At 33.5% G+C, this 18,007-nt stretch overlaps 1 protein-coding gene across 1 annotated transcript in view; it reads left to right on the top strand.

The window, feature by feature from the left end:
* PCLO (piccolo presynaptic cytomatrix protein) overlaps nucleotides 1–18,007 on the top strand; it is a 412,169-nt gene that overhangs the window by 310,806 nt on the left and 83,356 nt on the right. Inside the window, exons 11-16 of the mRNA XM_033192933.1 lie at nucleotides 5,378–5,486; nucleotides 5,990–6,057; nucleotides 7,128–7,342; nucleotides 11,110–11,160; nucleotides 14,318–14,442; nucleotides 17,272–17,298. Of these exons, the coding sequence (XP_033048824.1) occupies nucleotides 5,378–5,486; nucleotides 5,990–6,057; nucleotides 7,128–7,342; nucleotides 11,110–11,160; nucleotides 14,318–14,442; nucleotides 17,272–17,298 (595 nt within the window). The remainder of the gene's footprint in view (nucleotides 1–5,377; nucleotides 5,487–5,989; nucleotides 6,058–7,127; nucleotides 7,343–11,109; nucleotides 11,161–14,317; nucleotides 14,443–17,271; nucleotides 17,299–18,007) is intronic.

The raw sequence follows: 18,007 nt of genomic DNA, 5'->3' as shown, positions 1-18,007 counted from the left end.
AATACTTTGCATCCTTCAATCCAATCAAGTTGACACTCAGTATTAACTATCACAAATAGTTTATTGTATATTTCAAAATAAATGTACTCAGGAAAATATACCTTAGTTTTGAATCTCTTATTATGACTGTGTCTCCTTATTCTGTAAATAAGCAGGATACTATTCAAATACTAGTTTTTTCCTTTATCAAAGATTTCCCCCCTTACTTTCTTTTTACTACTTCTTTTCTTTCATCCTTCTTTCCTTTCTTCCATCCTTCTTACCTTTCTCACTTTTACATAAATATATAAATAGATCAAAATTGTAAAATATGAAAAATATATAAACTTTAAAAATAAAATCCACTTATCTATGTCTTTCTCATACGTTAACACTGCCTAACATTAAAATGAATAAGCGATTAGTATAATTGATTTGGACAGTTGTATTGAGACCCACTTGCAAAATGTGTTTGCTATTGACTCAGCCAGAGGAGATGGCCAAGTTCAGCTGATCTTTTGCTGCTGCTGCTAGTGCTTTATAGCCTGTAATCCCAGCACTTTGGGAGGCCGAGACGGGTGGATCACGAGGTCAGCAGATCGAGACCATCCTGGCTAACATGGTGAAACCCCGTCTCTACTAAAAAATACAAAAAAAACTAGCCGGGCGAGATGGCGGGCGCCTGTAGTCCCAGCTACTTGGGAGGCTGAGGCAGGAGAATGGCGTGAACCCGGGAGGCGGAGCTTGCAGTGAGCTGAGATCCGGCCACTGCACTCCAGCCTGGGCGGCAGAGCGAGACTCCGCCTCAAAAAAAAAAAAAAAAAAAAAAAAAGAAGACTCCTGAGAGAGGTTGTTCAAATTTGGAAAATTAACCTATAGTCATGATTAATAATCTTAGTATGGAAAAGATAGCAAACAAATTTCAAACAATTTATACTACATATTTTTAAATTAGATTTGGGCTTTTATTTTTCTCAAGGTCTACTCCTGTGTTTTTTCATTTATTTATTCATTTATTAACATATTCATTTTCCTTTATCTTATTTTATTTTCCCATTCTTCTCTTCCTTCTGTGAACAACTATTACAATTTATGAGATGCTTGGCATTTATTCATAAAACATGTAATGATTTATTTTACGTGCATATTATTTAAATCAACATAAATACCATTACCCTATAGGTCAGATCCTGTTTCTCACTTGTTTTTAACTTGGCAAAGACTTTAGGATGGATCCACCTTCTGGTGTTAACACCTGGTATGGTCTGTTTCTTCCAGCCTCTGCCAAGTATTTTCATCATGAGCATTCACAGTACTCTCAATGCCTATTTCGCTTGATACCTCCACCTCCTCACAAATATATACCCACAAAGAGAATTTTTAGGTGATAGAGTGTGTATATGCTTAATTTAACTACATTCTGCCAGATTGCCCTCCAGGACAGTTGCATTCATGTGCATTCTTGTTAAAATAATTACATGTTTATAAATTGTAAATAAGAGGTTGTTTTATTTTATCTACTTATAGTCATAGTATTCTCACATTATAGAGAGAGAATAAACCAGAACAACCATCTACCAAGAATATCTCCTTGATGAAGTCAAGGTCACCAATCCCACATCCCAATCAACACATGGCATTTTATGGTTTTCAAACGTGTCCCAATATGATGACAGTTAGGTAATATATTATGACTTCAATTGGCACTTTCTAATGACTAATGAATCTAGGGTTTTCTTCATATACTTGCAGAAGTTTTGGAACTTCCTCCTGTGTGAATGATCTTGATTTTACTAATTGCTTAGATATTTCCAATTGTTTTCTAGTAGACTATCATTTTTATTAATTTTTATAACATCATAAAATGTTAGACAAACAAAGGTGATGAATTGCGTAGTGCCTACCACATATGAAGTGTTAGAAAAATACATGTGGAATGAATAAAATGAACAAACGTCATGAACTTTTGTGTGGTATATGTTTGGGTGTAGAGTAACCTGTAGGAGTTTTAACTACCTGAATAATTTTAGTCAATAAGATGTTTTTGATGTAATGGTAAATATTAAATATAGATCAAGAAATAACATAACATGAAATTTTGTATTATAAAGAGAGGAATAACTTTTGCCCATTTAAGGAGCATAGAGTATTAAGTAATCCTAGAGGTTATGAAAACACATATTTGAGAATATTTTATGCTAATATTTTTAAAGTTCTAGAATTACCTAATTATTGTCTTTTTCGGTGTTTAGTAGCCTATTAAGCGAGAGACTTTGCAAAAAATCCTGTCATCACTGCTACACATTCAGCAAAAATCCAGACTGTCTTAATTTCCTATTAAAAGCCGTTAAAGGCCAGGCATGGTGGCTCAAACCTGTAATCCCAGCACTTTGGGAGGCTGAGGCCAGTGGATCACTTGAGGTCAGGATTTCAAGACCAGGCTAGCCAACGTGGTGAAACCCTGTCTCTACTAAAAATGCAAAAAGTAGCTGGGAGTGGTGGTGGGTGCCTGTAATCCCAGCTACTCAGGAGGCTAAGACAGGAGAATCACTTGAACCTGGTAGGCAGAGGTTGCAGTGAGCCGAGATCATACCACTGCACTCTAGCCTGGGTGACAGAGCGAGACCTTGCCTCAAAAAATAAATGATAATAATAATAATAAGCTATTAAAAGAGGTACTTTCAAGGAATTTAATTGAAGTCTCATCTGTGCACTTTCATACCTGAAATTTGTAATAATTTAAATGTAAAGAAAATACAAATGTTTACTCATAATACTAAATAATAAATATAATTCACATGGGTACTATTTTCCAGAAAATCTTTCTAAAAGGCAGTGTAAAAAGCTGTCTTGAGATAGAAAATGCTTACATTCAAACCTATTAAATGATAAAATGCAATATTGAACATCCACAGAGCATAATAATTTTCAACACATTTTTGCACGCATTTTTAAATAGTTTATATAATTTTACAATTAACAAATATTTTTCATATATATTTGAAACACCATATTTAATTTTCACACCTACTAGGACCTCTTTTGAGATAAACAAGGAGGGATTTGTTACACCTGTATATCATTCATTATTTTAATATGGCTCATAGAATTTGTAGGAAGATAGACAATAGAAAAGGGAAATATTACTAAATGACTGTGTTCAGTGGTCATCTTCCCTATGGTGTCTCACTGTAGGCAATGAGCCAGGATAAAAAAAATTGTCCCAATCTTTTGAACTGCAGCACTGAAACAACTAGGGTGGGAAACTGAGGTGGGGCAAAAAGAATTTCCGTTGGTGTATTGTGGTATGGAGCAGATCATGTAGTTTACGGTGTCAGGTATATATCCAGGCAAGACCCTAGTTATCTGTATAATTTTTTCAGAAGTTTTATTAACAATAGTAGTTTTTTAGAAGCATTTTTAAAAATTTTACGGGATAATTATGTTTTGTAAATTTGCCCTTTTATTTTGGCATGTGAAGAATGAACAGGTAAATTCAACAGAAAAAGCATGAAAATAAGTGACTATTCCTTTTCATAGTATGCTCCTGCAGAAATGTGACAATGCAATTTCTAAATTATAATAACTTTGAATTCAAAATCATCTGTTTATTAATGTACTCTTCTTCCTTATTTTTTTTAAAAAAGTGCTTTATTTTCCTCTTTCAGTGTGCTATATTTTTCTTTAGTGGTGTTGTCACTGTCTTTTACATAATTTTCTCATTTTATATGTACAACAGCCTGGGATTGTTGAAATAAACCTAAGGCCCATCTGAAGATAAAGTTTCCTTGGAGTAAGTTATAGAAAAGTCATTCTTGTTTGTGTTATTGTAAGCCTTTTTATGGACTTCTTTTACCATTTGACTATAGTTTAAAAGCTTTTCCCTTTCTCACTTGCAACTGATAATATGCTTTCTAACATACATCATAATCATTAAAACATTTAAAGATACAATCATGCCATGTTTAGAATTTCCCATTGGAGCCAATGATGATCAATAGGTAATTTCACACAGGCATCTGTGAAGCTCGTTTTAAACCTAATGGTTCAGACCAGGCATGGTGGCTCATGCCTGTAATCCCAGCACTTTGGGAGGCTGAGGCGGGTGGATCATTTGAGATTAGGAGTTTGAGACCAGCCTGGCCAATGTGGTGAAACCCTGTCTCTACTAAAAATACAAAAATTAGCCAGGCGTGGTGGCACAAACCTGTAATCCCAGCTACTTGAGAGGCTGAGACAGGAGAATCCCTTGAGCCTGGAAAGCGGAGCTTGTGATGAGCAGAGATCGCAACACTGCACTCCAGTCTGGGCAACAGAGTGAGACCTGTCTAAAAAAAAAAAAAAAAACACTAATGGTTCAACAACATAATTGTGGTATTTAGACATTTTTCTCAAATAAAGCTGGTAGAGTTCACAAACACTTGAGCACTACCTTGGATGGGTTCATCTACTATATATACCCAGTTCACATAGCTGCATGTCAGAACAATGTGAATCATGCCACTCATGGACCCCTCAATGATTTTGACAGCTCACATAAAATGGACCAAAGGAGCTAGATGTAAAATATTGAAATATTAATTATGTTATACTTTTATTTTTTCTATGAGATTATCTTTTTAGATAGGAAAAATGAAATGCCCTGACTAGGTCAGGCCAGGCCAGCTACATAATTTATAAAACCCAATGCAAAATTAAAATGTGGGTTCTTTGTTCAAATGTTATTAAGAATTTCAAGATGACAACTATAGAGCATTAAACCAAGCATAGGCCTTTCTGAGCACAGGGCCTTCTACTGGTGCACAAGTCACATACCCACGCAGCTGCCCTTCCTATAACATTCCTAATATTCCTCAATTCACGGATGTCTGGCATGCAGTGAAGACAAAGACACGAAGTGGCATTCTATTTCGTCTGGACAAAATAGAAGCTACAACAGTTTCTGAAATGGAGAAATCCAAATGACTTTTTTCTACTACTCCCATTTCATGATAAAATACCAAATGCATTCTTCTAGTAGCTTGTTCCCCACAGGAAAATTATATTGGGGATTCTAATTGTTTGGTTTGTTTCCTATACAAAATTGGTCCAAGCATTATACATTCAATAATGTTTTTTATGGCAGTGTGAACAGAATGCATGCGTTTGATAATACTAAACAGATTTTCAAAAGCAAAATTTTGCATGTTGTATTAAATATATTTTATGTGTTCAGGTAAGTTAATGAGATCAAACTACGTCATGGTTTTGGTGTTAATGTTGCAGAGAACTTGGAACTGATGTTCTCTGAAATGGTGTGCTGAGTTGACTTCTAAATGCAAATCAATGTCTTCGATGCCTTATGTACCCAGACTAGAGATAGCACACATTTGATTTTATATTCAATTTGTCTTTTTAGGGATGCAAGTATTGGAATGGAATGGAATTCCCTTGACTTCTAAAACATATGAAGAAGTTCAGAGTATCATTAGTCAGCAAAGTGGGGAAGCAGAAATATGTGTAAGACTGTGAGTTTTTCCCCATCTTTCTGTTTCCATTTTTTGGCTATCCATGACTCTTTTAATTTAAAATTGTTAAGGTGGAACCTTTGCCAGTTAGCAAGATTTTCTGTAATTATAAAATAAAGTGAATCAAAGCCTAAAGCAGAAAGAATTCAGCTAACTTAGTTTCTGATTGTGTCAACAGCCTCTTGTCTTTCATGCTTTTATGGAAACGTGCTTCATTTAAATGAAAGCCTGAACCCATTTAGATTTCATGGATATGTATTTACAAATGAACTTACATTTAATTCATAAAGATTTCACCTTAAATAATCATTTTTATCAGCTCTGACTTTTAACAGCATTGCAACTATATATTCGGTTAGGAGGGTAAGCATGCTTTGGAGTTGCTTTATATCATTAACCACTTCTCATTTACCTACTGAAAAAAGTTAAGGGTAGTTGGAAAAAACTGCTGTTTGTCTCAGATTTCCTCAATATCTTTCTTAATGTTTTGTTTTAATTTTTAGGGACCTCAATATGCTATCAGATTCTGAAAATCCTCAGCATCTGGAACTTCATGAGCCACCAAAAGCTGGTAGGTAAAAGAAATTTAGTTTCAACTGTAAATAAAGAGATAGATATAGAAGTAGTTGGAGAGGCAGATGTAATTGTAGATGAAGATATAGACATAAACACAGATATAGACAGAGATAAAGTTATGAATAGATTGTTAAATATATTTATATAATTATAAACAAAATCTAGGGCATTGTAGCTACAGTTTTAGCATTCTGGGGAAATACGTATTTGCATGTTAGTCCCCTTAAACAAGTTCACATAAAATCCTTGCTGCATGAATTCACAGTTTTAATTCTTTAAATATGAATTCATCCTTTGAAAGTAACGCTTGGAGCCATTTCTTTTTGGGTTTACGTAATTTTTAGAGCATACTTGATTCTTTTTAGAATAACTGGATTTTTAAAAAATCTTATTTCTGAACCTTTTCATTGCCTTTTTATAGTAAACAAAAATCAACATGTAATTTCATAAGTACACGATGTGATAGATTTAACTCTTTCTTGGATAACCAATATAATCTACAAATTTGTTAGATCTATTGTAAGATTAAAAATATCACTTTTTCCTATGTTAAATACATTTTTGTTGAGCACTTTCTACTCTTACAGCCACAATTCTAGTAGTCTGGGTTATTGCACTAAGCAGAATAGACCAAGTGCTATACGAATTTTAATACATTTGTAAATATAAATAAACCCATTAAAACTTTCCCCTTAGAAAGTTTTCTCCTTAGAGAAAGAACGATGTAAAATTTAGGAAAGGAAAAGCAGCTAATCATACAAATTAACTTCCAATGGATAAAATAGGATATTGCATCATTCAAACAATTCTCTATGTAAAATATTAAAAACGTTTTTCTGAAGATGCAACAGGAACCTCACTATTCCTCTGTAATTCAGCATTATGTCACTCTTCTCAGAGCCTTGTAGACTTCCTTAGAAACTGATACATAAAAGTGCAATTAAGTTAATTTCATTTTTAAAGTTTAGCCTATTTTATAGGTAATGTTTTACATTTGTCACCTAGAACTCACATAGTTCCATGATATTATGGAGAAGTATGTAAATCTATTTCATTTTGTTGTAGTGGATAAGGCGAAATCCCCAGGGGTTGATCCTAAGCAGTTGGCAGCAGAACTCCAGAAGGTTTCACTACAGCAGTCACCGCTGGTTCTGTCATCGGTTGTTGAAAAAGGATCTCATGTTCATTCAGGTCCTACATCAGCAGGATCCAGTTCCGTTCCCAGCCCTGGGCAACCAGGGTCCCCCTCAGTGAGCAAAAAGAAGCACAGCAGCAGCAAGGTGAGGAGTGTTTGATGTGACCTCTGACCCACTTGTTTTCTAGCTCTTTATTCAGACCAGAGATAGAAAATAAAATATCATTTTCTAAAGTATTTTTCTTATGATTTCTCATTTCCAGATGATCTGTCAAAACAAGAAACATTTTTTCTCTTCTGAGTACAAAACTCATCAAGATGTACCAAGATGATGTATTTCTACATCTTTTAAATATTTCAGTAGTTATTATAAGGAACTTGAAAAATGTCTCTGATACTTTATATTTTCTGGCTCTCTTTGTTGTTGCATGTATCTGAGCTTTGTATATAGAATATTAGCTTTGCATCTTTTAGGAAACAAAAGGTACATATTACATTAGATTTTATAATTAAGTAAAAAGGACACAGCGATAAAGAAAATTTAAGACAATAACAAACAAGGAAAACCCGTAACATATTATCACCACTTTGAACTTTATCCTCAATTCCATATTAAGAATTTTTTATTGATGCAAATCTTCATTCGAAACAAATGTTTCCAATGCTATTGTTTCAAAGTGCCAGGGAATTAAAAAAAATAAAATTATTTTTTAACCTTATAAAAAGCAGAGGAAATATAGACAATTTATGATTTCCCTCATAGATTTGATTCTTAAGAAAAACTATCCCTGTAGTTGATAAATACATGGGAAAAAAAGTGTCCTTTTGTTTAAACATGAATAAAGGTTTGTCTTTATGTAGTGAAATATATGGGAAGGACAGGCTATATATGCTTAGGTCAAGTGACCAGACCTAAAAAATAAAGTTTGTTTTTTAACTATAAAAATACAGCAGATATCACCAAAAAGAGAATCCTTTCATTCAGAAGCAAACAACAAAAGTAGGTTGACCTTAATCATTGCATCATAAAATGATTTGTTTGAAACTAAATATAGAAAAGCTTCATAAACAAAGTAATTTCAAGGGCAGTTAGACTAAATTTTGAAATAAATTTTAACACAACTACATTTTACCACAAGCAATTATGTGCTAATTTTGAATAATTACCTTATAGAGGCTCTATTTTGATAATCATTTAAAAATAATTAATAAACTAGCCAACTAAAATACCAACATAATTAATACTAAATTCTGTTTTGTAGATGTTTCTATGTTATAAAAATACAATTTGAACATATTTGAAAACAACTTCTTTTTAAATTAAGCAATTAACCATCTCATACAATGTTGCTTATATTTTTAAATTTTAAATTATTTTTAATTAACAAATAAAACTCATACATGTTGATACTGTACAGCATGAGGTTTTTAAATATGTATACATTGTAGCCGGGCATGCTGGCTCATGCCTGTAATCCCAGCATTTTGGGAGGCCAAGGCAGGCAGAGCACTTGAGACCAGGAGTTCGAGACCACCCTAACCAACACAGTGAAACCCCATCTCTACCAAAAAATACAAAAATTAGCCAGGTGTGGTGGCACGTGCCTGTAGTCCCAGCTACTCAGGAGGCTGAGGTGGGAGAATCACTTGAACATGGGACACGGAGTTGCAGTGAGCAGAGATCACACCACTGCACTCTAGCCCAGGGGACAGAGTGAGACTCTGTCTGGAAAGAAAAAAAAAACAAAAAACAAAAACATGAATACGTTGTGGAATGGCTACATTAAGCTAATTAACATGGATTACCTCACTTATTTTTTGTGGTCCAAACACTTTAAATCTACTCTTTATTCCTCTGCATTATTTGGCTTAAAATATTTTTTTAAAAACATCTACTCTCTTCACAATTTTCAACAATATAATACATTTACTATTAACTGTAGTCACCATGTTGTATAACAGAGCTTTTAACTTCCCCCTAAGAGAAGTTTGTACCCTTTGACCATCATTCCAATCCTTCCTTTCTCTTAGCCCCTGGTAACTACCATTCTTCTCTATGCTTCTATAAGTTCAATTTTGTTAGATTCCACATATGAGTGAGATAATGTGGCATTTATCTCTCTGTGCATGAATTAGTCCACTTAACATAATGTCCTTCAGGTTTGTCCATCTTATTACAAATGACAGGACTTCCTTGTTTTTTAAGGCTAAATAGTATTCTGTTGTGTATATGTAACACATTTTCTTTACCTCATCATCTATTGATAGACACTTAGGTTGGTATTATATCTTGGCTATTGTGAATAATGCTGCAATGAACCTGAAATTGTTGGTATCTCTGACATACTGATCTCGTTTCCTTTGGATATATGCTCAGCAGTGAGACTGCTGGATCATATGGTAGCTCGATTTTTAATTTTTTTAAGGAACCTCCATACTGTTTTCCATTATGGATATATCAATTTACAATCCCAACAACAGTGTGCAAGCATTCCCTTTCTCCACATTCTCATCATCACTCACTATCATTTTTCTTTTGGATAACAGTCACTTTGACTGGGGTGAGTTAATATCTCATTATAGTTTTAATTTGTATTTCTCTGATGATTAATGTTGTTGATTTTTTATATACCTCTTAGTCATTTGTATGTCTTCTTCTGAGAAATGTCTATTCCAAATCTCTGCCCATTTTTAATTCAGGTTATTTGTTTTCCTGCTGTTGAGTTGTTTGACTTTCTTGTATATTTTGGATATTAACACCCAGTCAGATGTATGGTTTGCAGATATTTTCTCACATTCTATAAGTTGTCTCTTCACTCTGTTGATTGAAACAATCAGCTGCTGATTGGCTATGCAAAAGCTTTTTAGTTTGTTATACTTCTATTTTTTATTTTTGCTTTTGTTGCCTGTGCTTTTGGAGTCATGTCCAAAAAACCTTTTCTCAGACCAATGTCACAGAGCTTTTCCCTTATATTTCTCTCTAATAATTTTAAATTTTCAGGTCTTATATTTAAATCTTTAATCTATTTTGAGATGATTCTTGTATATGGTGTGAGATAAGGGTCCAATTTTATTGCTCTGCATGTGGGATGTCCAGTTTTCCCGGTACCATTTATTAGAGAGACTATCCGTTGCCCATTATGTGTTCTTAACATCTTTGTTGAAAGTCAATTGACTGTAAATGAATGTATTTATTTGGGGGTTATCTATTGTGTTCCATTCCATATGTCTGTCTGCTTTTATGCCATACCATGCTGCTTTGATTACTATAGCTTTGTAGTGGATTTTGAAGTCAAGTAGCATAATTCCTCTGGTTTTGTTCTTTTAGCTCAAAATTGCTTTGGCTATTAGGGTCTTTTGTGGCTCTAAATGAATTTTAGGATTGTTTTACTAGTTCTATAAAAATTTCTTTGGATTTTTTATAGAGAAAGTGATTGAGTGGGTGATTCACTCTGGAAGGGAGCCGGGAGGTGCTGAGCATTAAGCAAAGAAGTAAAAGAAGGACTTTTCTACCTTCTGTGCTCCTCAGCAGTTCTTGTATTAAACCAGTCTTTTACTTGATGAATGTATTTTAAACATTACTGTATAGATCTTTAAAACCTGTAAATACTTAATTAAATGCTTTAAACCTAAAGTGTTCATTTTCTTAAGTAATTGAAAATACTGCTGGTATAAAATTACAGCTTCAAAGCAGGCTTACCAAAATGAAAAATAGATTTATGCATCTATAAAATTAAATGTGTATTGAGAACCGTAAGTAGACACCATTATTCTGAAGCAGCCAAATGGATAAAATATATTTTCCAAGCAGTTGCTCTGACCAAATAGAAACTAATTTCAGAAGGAAGCCAAAATGATAAATTCTGTGAATAATGTATCTATTAATGTAATATGTGTTCTTTAATATTACAGCCTACCGATGCAACAAAGGTTGTCTCTCATCCAATTACAGGAGAAATTCAGGTATGAAGTTTTTTAAAAAGTCGCCATATATAACCTTTTTTGGTTCTTTTGCCGCTGGTTTATTGAAATTGTAAACACACTGTTAGGATTTTTCTTATTCTGTAACATATACAGAACTGTAAAGGAAAAATGCAATTTTATAGAATAGTATATTAATACAAATATATGTTTTATGAAGTCCAATCATAGCTATATATTTCTATACTTTGAAATCTGCCTGGTATCTTAGCAGTGTCAACATGTTTTGTGCCTCAGTTTCTTTATATTTGTCTAATGTATTTTAAACATAACAGATTCTCCTGGAAATTGGAAGTTTCCTCTTTAAGAGTTTCTTAAGTCTACTGGGTTTTTTCTTCTTTTAATCGAAAATTGCTTTAAAAATTGCTGAATAGTTCTTGTAGAGAAGTATTTTTCATACCATGGGTCATTAACTGCTTTGTAATTTATAAAATTAGTTTAATAAATTTTCATCAGGAAAATAACATAAAAATAGATAAAGAAAAATGTATAAAAATAAAAAGATCATCATCTTTTAAAATTCTCTGTGTGTGTTTTGATATGCATATATTTCTAATTGTGGGTCATAGTAAAAAAAAGAAAAAAAAAACCTTTAAAACCTGCACCTTAGGTGATACCAAAAAGTAATTTAGAGTAAATAAGAAATAATATATAGAAAGAATTAACACTATGAAATAGTAACTAATTGAAAATAGTATGTTCCAGATGAAAGAGTACGTCTTAGCTGCATCTCTAATACATTCTAGAGGAAATTTTCACAAAAGACTTCACAAAGGATAACAGAAACTTAAATTAATTTGAAGATAAGCATAAAGAAAGGGAGATTATATTCCTAGGAGAAGAAACAGTACAATTAAAGGTACTGTTGTCCGAGAGTAATAGTTGAAGAATAAGCTTTGAGAAATAGGTTAAGACTAAATTAAAAAGAACCTTGAACATAATCCTAAGAATGTTAGCCACTACGTAATATACCATGATCTCTATTTTGGAGTAAGAGAGAGACTATTCGAGAAGAATGTGTAATAAAAATTCATACGGCAGTGACCCACAAGAAATATTATAAAGGGAAGGACATTGACGCAAAGAAACCAATTAAGTGATTATCCAGGAACCCACTACAAAGCAAAAGTGGAGTATGAGTGTGGAAATGGAGAAAATGTGCAGAAGGTTGACACGTTACTAAGAACAAACTAACAGGACTACCCTGATGACCTCTATCCTCCCGATCTGGCTGTTTCTCTGCTATTTCCAACTTCCAGAAAGCCTGTTTTTCACTGACCTCATCTTTCTTCGTTTCACAAGCAGCAAAGAAAATGCTAGAATTACTGATTCTTGATAGCCTTCTTTCTCTTTCCTACTCTTTTGAAACTTCTGTCCTTGGACTAGTATTTCTTTTGGACTTTTTTTTGTTTTGTTTTTATTGTTGTTGTTTGTTCTAATTTTATTTTGCTTTCCCTTAAGGAGTAAGATGGAATTCTGTAGTTGAAATTTACCCTGTTATTATTTCTTCTTAATTTGGGGGATATTTTCTTAAGGCAGTGATTTCAATTTTTTATTATTATTATTATTATTATTTTCTTTTAGCAAAGGCTCATTTCTAATGAAACCTTATGTAGACACCCAAACCACAAATCTGTCAGCACTGGAGTCGCTGTGATTGAAGATTGCTGGGGCATTCCATTCTCTCTCAAAGCTGACCCTGAGCAACTCTAGATGTTTCCTAAGGCCATACAGAGCAAATTTTGAAAAGCACTCTCTTCAGGTGGCCTGCAAGTTTTCATTTCAATAAGAAATGGTTTGGGTGCTTCATCACTTAAAAGAGGATTCTAAGGCTGGCAGAGAAAGGGGAGAATGAGGAAGTGTTTCTCTTTAACTAAAGATCTGGAAGCGGTTTGAAATTTCAGTGGTATTGATTACAGGTTATTTTATATTCTATATTTCCATACCAGATTATAGCATACAGTTGCTGCATGATGCCATACAGTTCTAAACTCCCCGTTTCTCCTCTTCTTTAATGGTACTTTGCTTTCTTTTTCACTGTGCTTTTATTACGGTCAGGGACTCTAGTCTTTTCTGGGTGGAGATAAGCAATTGAAGATGTATTTTTCTGACAGGAAACATAATAAGATCAAAATTATGCTAAAATGAGAATTTATTTTCATTATGAAGTTTTACAGGAAAGTGTGACTCATCTGAGTTATCCTATTTTAAATATAAATGCAGCATGTCTGTTTCATATGGATTATTTTAAAAGTAGTATTTTTTCTATATGGATTTGCCCTTGAAATATGTATCCCTTCCCCTCTATTATTTAATAAACAAAAGTAACATCAAACAGAATTAAGGTTTATTCTAAATGATGCTGAAAGAGTCTTTCAATTGTAAAAGAAAAAAATGCTTAACTCAATTATTTTGAATTATGCAGTTTTCTCAAATATTTGTTTGAATTATGTCTTTTAGTATTCAGCCACAATTGTGCAGCAGCCAGTAAGCATCTATAAAACAATGCCTCTTCTTTCTTCAGCTTCTAAAATTAAAAAAAAGAAAAGATTATTCTAGTAACTCACTCTATTAGAAAAGCTGGTACCGAAAGGTATCCATAGGTTTAATATCAGATAATGTAACATAAAAAAGAGGTAGTAATCTGTGTATTCTTAAATATTCTTACATTTCAGTGCCAACAGCTTTATCTTTAAATAACAGTTCCATCCCGCTGCTAATTATTTGGCAAAATGCAAATAATAATTTATAATAATTTACCAATTAGTTAATTTCTTTTCAAAATTCTGGAAATTGTTGTTAATAAACAGTAACAACATTTACTATTTTCCTAAGAGTAGCAATTTAATTAAAAAATATAACCAGCATTTTAACATATGATTTTCCTTCTAAATAAACTTTAAACAGGCCAGGCCTTTTCACCGTGGAAAGAATGAACAGCATGTTTGCTAGGAATTAAAATATGCCTGGGAGCTTTCAATTAAATTAGACATTAACTGGTCTGTTTGTTTTCAAAGAAAATGAAAATGAAAGTTGATGCTTCTTACAAGAATTTTCTTAAAAACACATTAGTAAATATTGAATGATAATGTATAACATGCTTTTAAAAACTTACGGAATATTTTTCTGTCTCCTAAAGCTTCAAATTAACTATGATCTTGGAAATCTCATAATACATATTCTCCAAGCAAGAAATCTTGTTCCTCGAGACAACAATGGTTATTCTGACCCTTTTGTGAAAGTGTACCTTCTTCCAGGGAGAGGGTAAGTAAAATGAGGAAGTATTTCATCTCATGTTTTAAAACGATAGTATAGTGTTTTCTACTCTTTAATTTCAGCACCTCATTTTAATTGACTTTATTATCTTTTCCTTACTTTCCTCCACACGTCGTATTTATTTATTTCCAATTAGTAAATAAGGTGGAATTAAAAACTTGCAATTAAGCCTTACAGGGTTCTAGAAGAACAGTGATCAAAATGAAACCAGCCTCCAAGAGAGCAAATCAGCCTTTCAATTCTGGAAACCACTCCTGTGATGAACTATCAGATTCACTATGAAATCATTTAAGGAATTATTTGTGTCAAAGTTAAAGAATTGGCTTACCTTCTCAAATTTATCTGAGAAATCGATATTCAAGGACTCACAAGTTACTGTTTATTTTTATAGGACATGTGTTTTTCCCAATATGTTAGTGTTGATTAAAGGGTTTCCTGATGTATCCTTATTTAGAGGCATATTTCCAAAGCACTGATTTAAAAATTATAAAATAACACTAAGTAATATTAGAAGTATTGACTTTGGTAAATAAATAAAAAATATCTCTTTGAATTTCTTGTGTGATGTATAAATTGTTGATATAGTCAAGTGTTCTTTAGAGATATTTAACTTTCACATAAGGCAAATTGCTGTGATCTGGTATATAAGTCAGTACTCAAGGATAGTTTCAAAACACTGATTTGAACCCTACAAATTATTATCCTTCACTTGAACAATTCGTATCAGCCAAATTAGCAAGATGGAAACATAAGATCAACAAATGGAGGTAAAATAAAAAGAATTTTGAGTTGGTAATTTAAAGAAACTGGTTTTATTTTTTATTCGTTTTCCTTTTAATTTGTGGAGTGACATTTGAATTTTCCCTTTAACTTGGAAATTTTCCACTGTGGCACACAAGTAGAAGGAATAATTTGACCCACCATGTACCCATCACGCAACCTCAACAGTTATCACTTAGTGACCAATCACGTTTCATTTTTCCTCATACACTCCCTTAATCTAGATTATTTTGGAGTAAATCTCAGCTATTATAATTATTTCTGCAAATATTTTAGTATATATTTCTGAAAAATAAAACTCATTTAAAAATAACCTTAATACCTTGTATAAACACAATTTTAAATTGTTCAAATAATTGTTTGGTTGCCTCATTAATATTTTCCTAGTTGGTTTGATGATCTAGTTGATATTTACAGAATATACTACCCGTCAATAGCAAATTACATATTCCCTTCAAGTACACATGGAGCATTCACCAAAATAGACTATTTTCTAGGACATAAAATAATCTCTGGCAAATTTTAAAGCATTTTAATTATGTGAAGTGTATTCTTTGACTGTAGTTGGTTTGTTTAAACAAGATCCAAATTAGAGCTATATGCTGCACTTGAATCTGCTGCTTAGTATTTATATCACCACAGGCAGATCACCAATTTCTTTGAAATTCAGTATTCTTATCAACCCTGAGAGCCAAGGTAGGCAGAATCATCATTTTTAGCTTGTCAGGAGAACCAAATTAGATAATACTCAGAAAATAATTTTTAAATTGCCAGGTGCTATGTCAAAGTTAGTTCACAGCTTTTAATTTCATCCTTCTCAATAATTTTATTTTAAAAACTTGGAATTGTTGGTATGGTTGCTCTAGTTTTACTTTATTGAACATTTTGAAAAACCAACAATTTTATGTAGAGATTACCAGTAGTCACACAGTACAGGAAAAGTTTGTTTTTGTTTTATGTTCATTCATTTATATCTGTATATAGTAGTTGTAACTATAATTTGGCAGTATCTTTTGTAGTTTAAGAATAACAACAAGGCCGGGCGTGGTGGCTCACGCCTGTAATCCTAGCACTTTGGGAAGCTGAGGCGGGTGGATCATGAGGTCAGGAGATCGAGACCATCCTGGCTAACACGATGAAACCCTGTCTCTACCAAAAATACAAAAAATTAGCCGGGCGTGGTGGCGGGCATCTGTAGTTCCAGCTTCTCGGGAGGCTGAGGCAGGAGAATGGCGTGAACCCGGGAGGTGGAACTTGTAGTGAGTTGAGGTCGCGCCACTGCACTCCAGTCTGGGAGACACAGCGAGACTCCGTCTCAAAGAAAAAAAAAAAAAGAATAACAACAAACTGATAACTTCATTCTGCGTTTGATTTGAGTCATTAGACCTTCATTGTTATTTGTGACAATATTATGATACAAGGGGAAATCACTGCCAAGGATTTGTCTGTAAGTAACATTTGTAAATGAAAGAATGAAAATAAAGCATTGTTGTTTATATTCTATATTCTCTAATGATATCCTGGAATATGGAGTACCTACCTTTTATTTATTACAGGATATGTGTCAAGTAGAATGTTACAAACTTAAAGAATCATGAAGGACAGGCAGGTAACACGAATCTGTCAGTCCATTCTGGGGTGAGCAACAAGGATTGGTGGGAACCATGGTGAAATGGAGAACAAACACCCCACCTAAAGCTATCCTCCTGTGGTTTGACAAATAAAACATCCCTACTTGGTGAGGTTTGACTCAAAAGCAGCTAATAAGCTGCTCCTATTCAGTTCCTAGGTCTTGCTTTCAATTACACTCCTAATTATTAGACAAGCAGAGGCCTTGGAATGTATTACACTTGCAAGGTATTATTTTCACTGTAGTTCTAGCATTATTTTCTGCCTCATGTCATTTATATGTTATGGAATAGCTCTTCTAGTTATTATTTTCATATTTTCTTTCTTATTTCTGTTCCTAACTATTTTCTTCCTATCTTTTCTACTTTCCTGTTTTACCCTTCACTCTCGCTCTTGGAATCAATGCAGTCAAGTCATGGTTGTCCAGAATGCAAGGTAGAGTTGTTTCTCTTTCAGTGTCAAGCTATGCTGTTATGCCTTGAGTTATGCTTTTTGCATTTTGATATACATTCACTTGCACTTCAACATGGGCTGTAATTTGTATTTTTCTACATGTTTGTATCTATTGAATCAGCACTACAACAAATTGTTCTGAGCATATTTCTAAATAGCTTTAGCAGATGTGTGCAATAGAACACAGAAAAGTAGAAAATATTAAAAACATAGAAACGATGAATAAAATATATTATTACCATGAAATTAGACATAACTAAAGTCTCATTTATAATCTATTCACTAAAACTCATTTGGCTTCTCACATAATAATCATGAGTTAAGTTCTCTTGAGTCTTCTACTGAAATAAAAATATAGTCACTTTTCAAAAGTAATTAATGGGTCTTCCGGATGTCCAGTGCAGGTGTGTATCCCATCGGGTGTCGTGACTCACGCCTGTAATCCCAGGACTTTGGGAGGCCGAGGTGGGCGGATGATGAGGTCAGGAAATTGAGACCATCCTGGCAAACATAGTGAAACCCCATCTCTACTAAAAATACAAAAAATTAGCTGGGGGCGTGTTGGCAGGCGCCTGTAGTCCCAGCTACCCGGGAGACTGAGGCAGGAAAATAGCATGAACCTGGGAGGTGGAGCTTGCAGTGAGCCGAGATCATGCCACTGCACTCCAGCCTGGGCGACAGAGTGAGACTC

Source organism: Trachypithecus francoisi, unplaced genomic scaffold (assembly GCF_009764315.1).
Source record: "Trachypithecus francoisi isolate TF-2019V2 unplaced genomic scaffold, Tfra_2.0 Lachesis_group4, whole genome shotgun sequence".
Taxonomy (NCBI): domain Eukaryota; kingdom Metazoa; phylum Chordata; class Mammalia; order Primates; family Cercopithecidae; genus Trachypithecus; species Trachypithecus francoisi.
The sequence above is the reverse complement of the archived record's forward strand: the minus strand, read 5'-3'. Positions and strand labels throughout refer to the sequence as shown.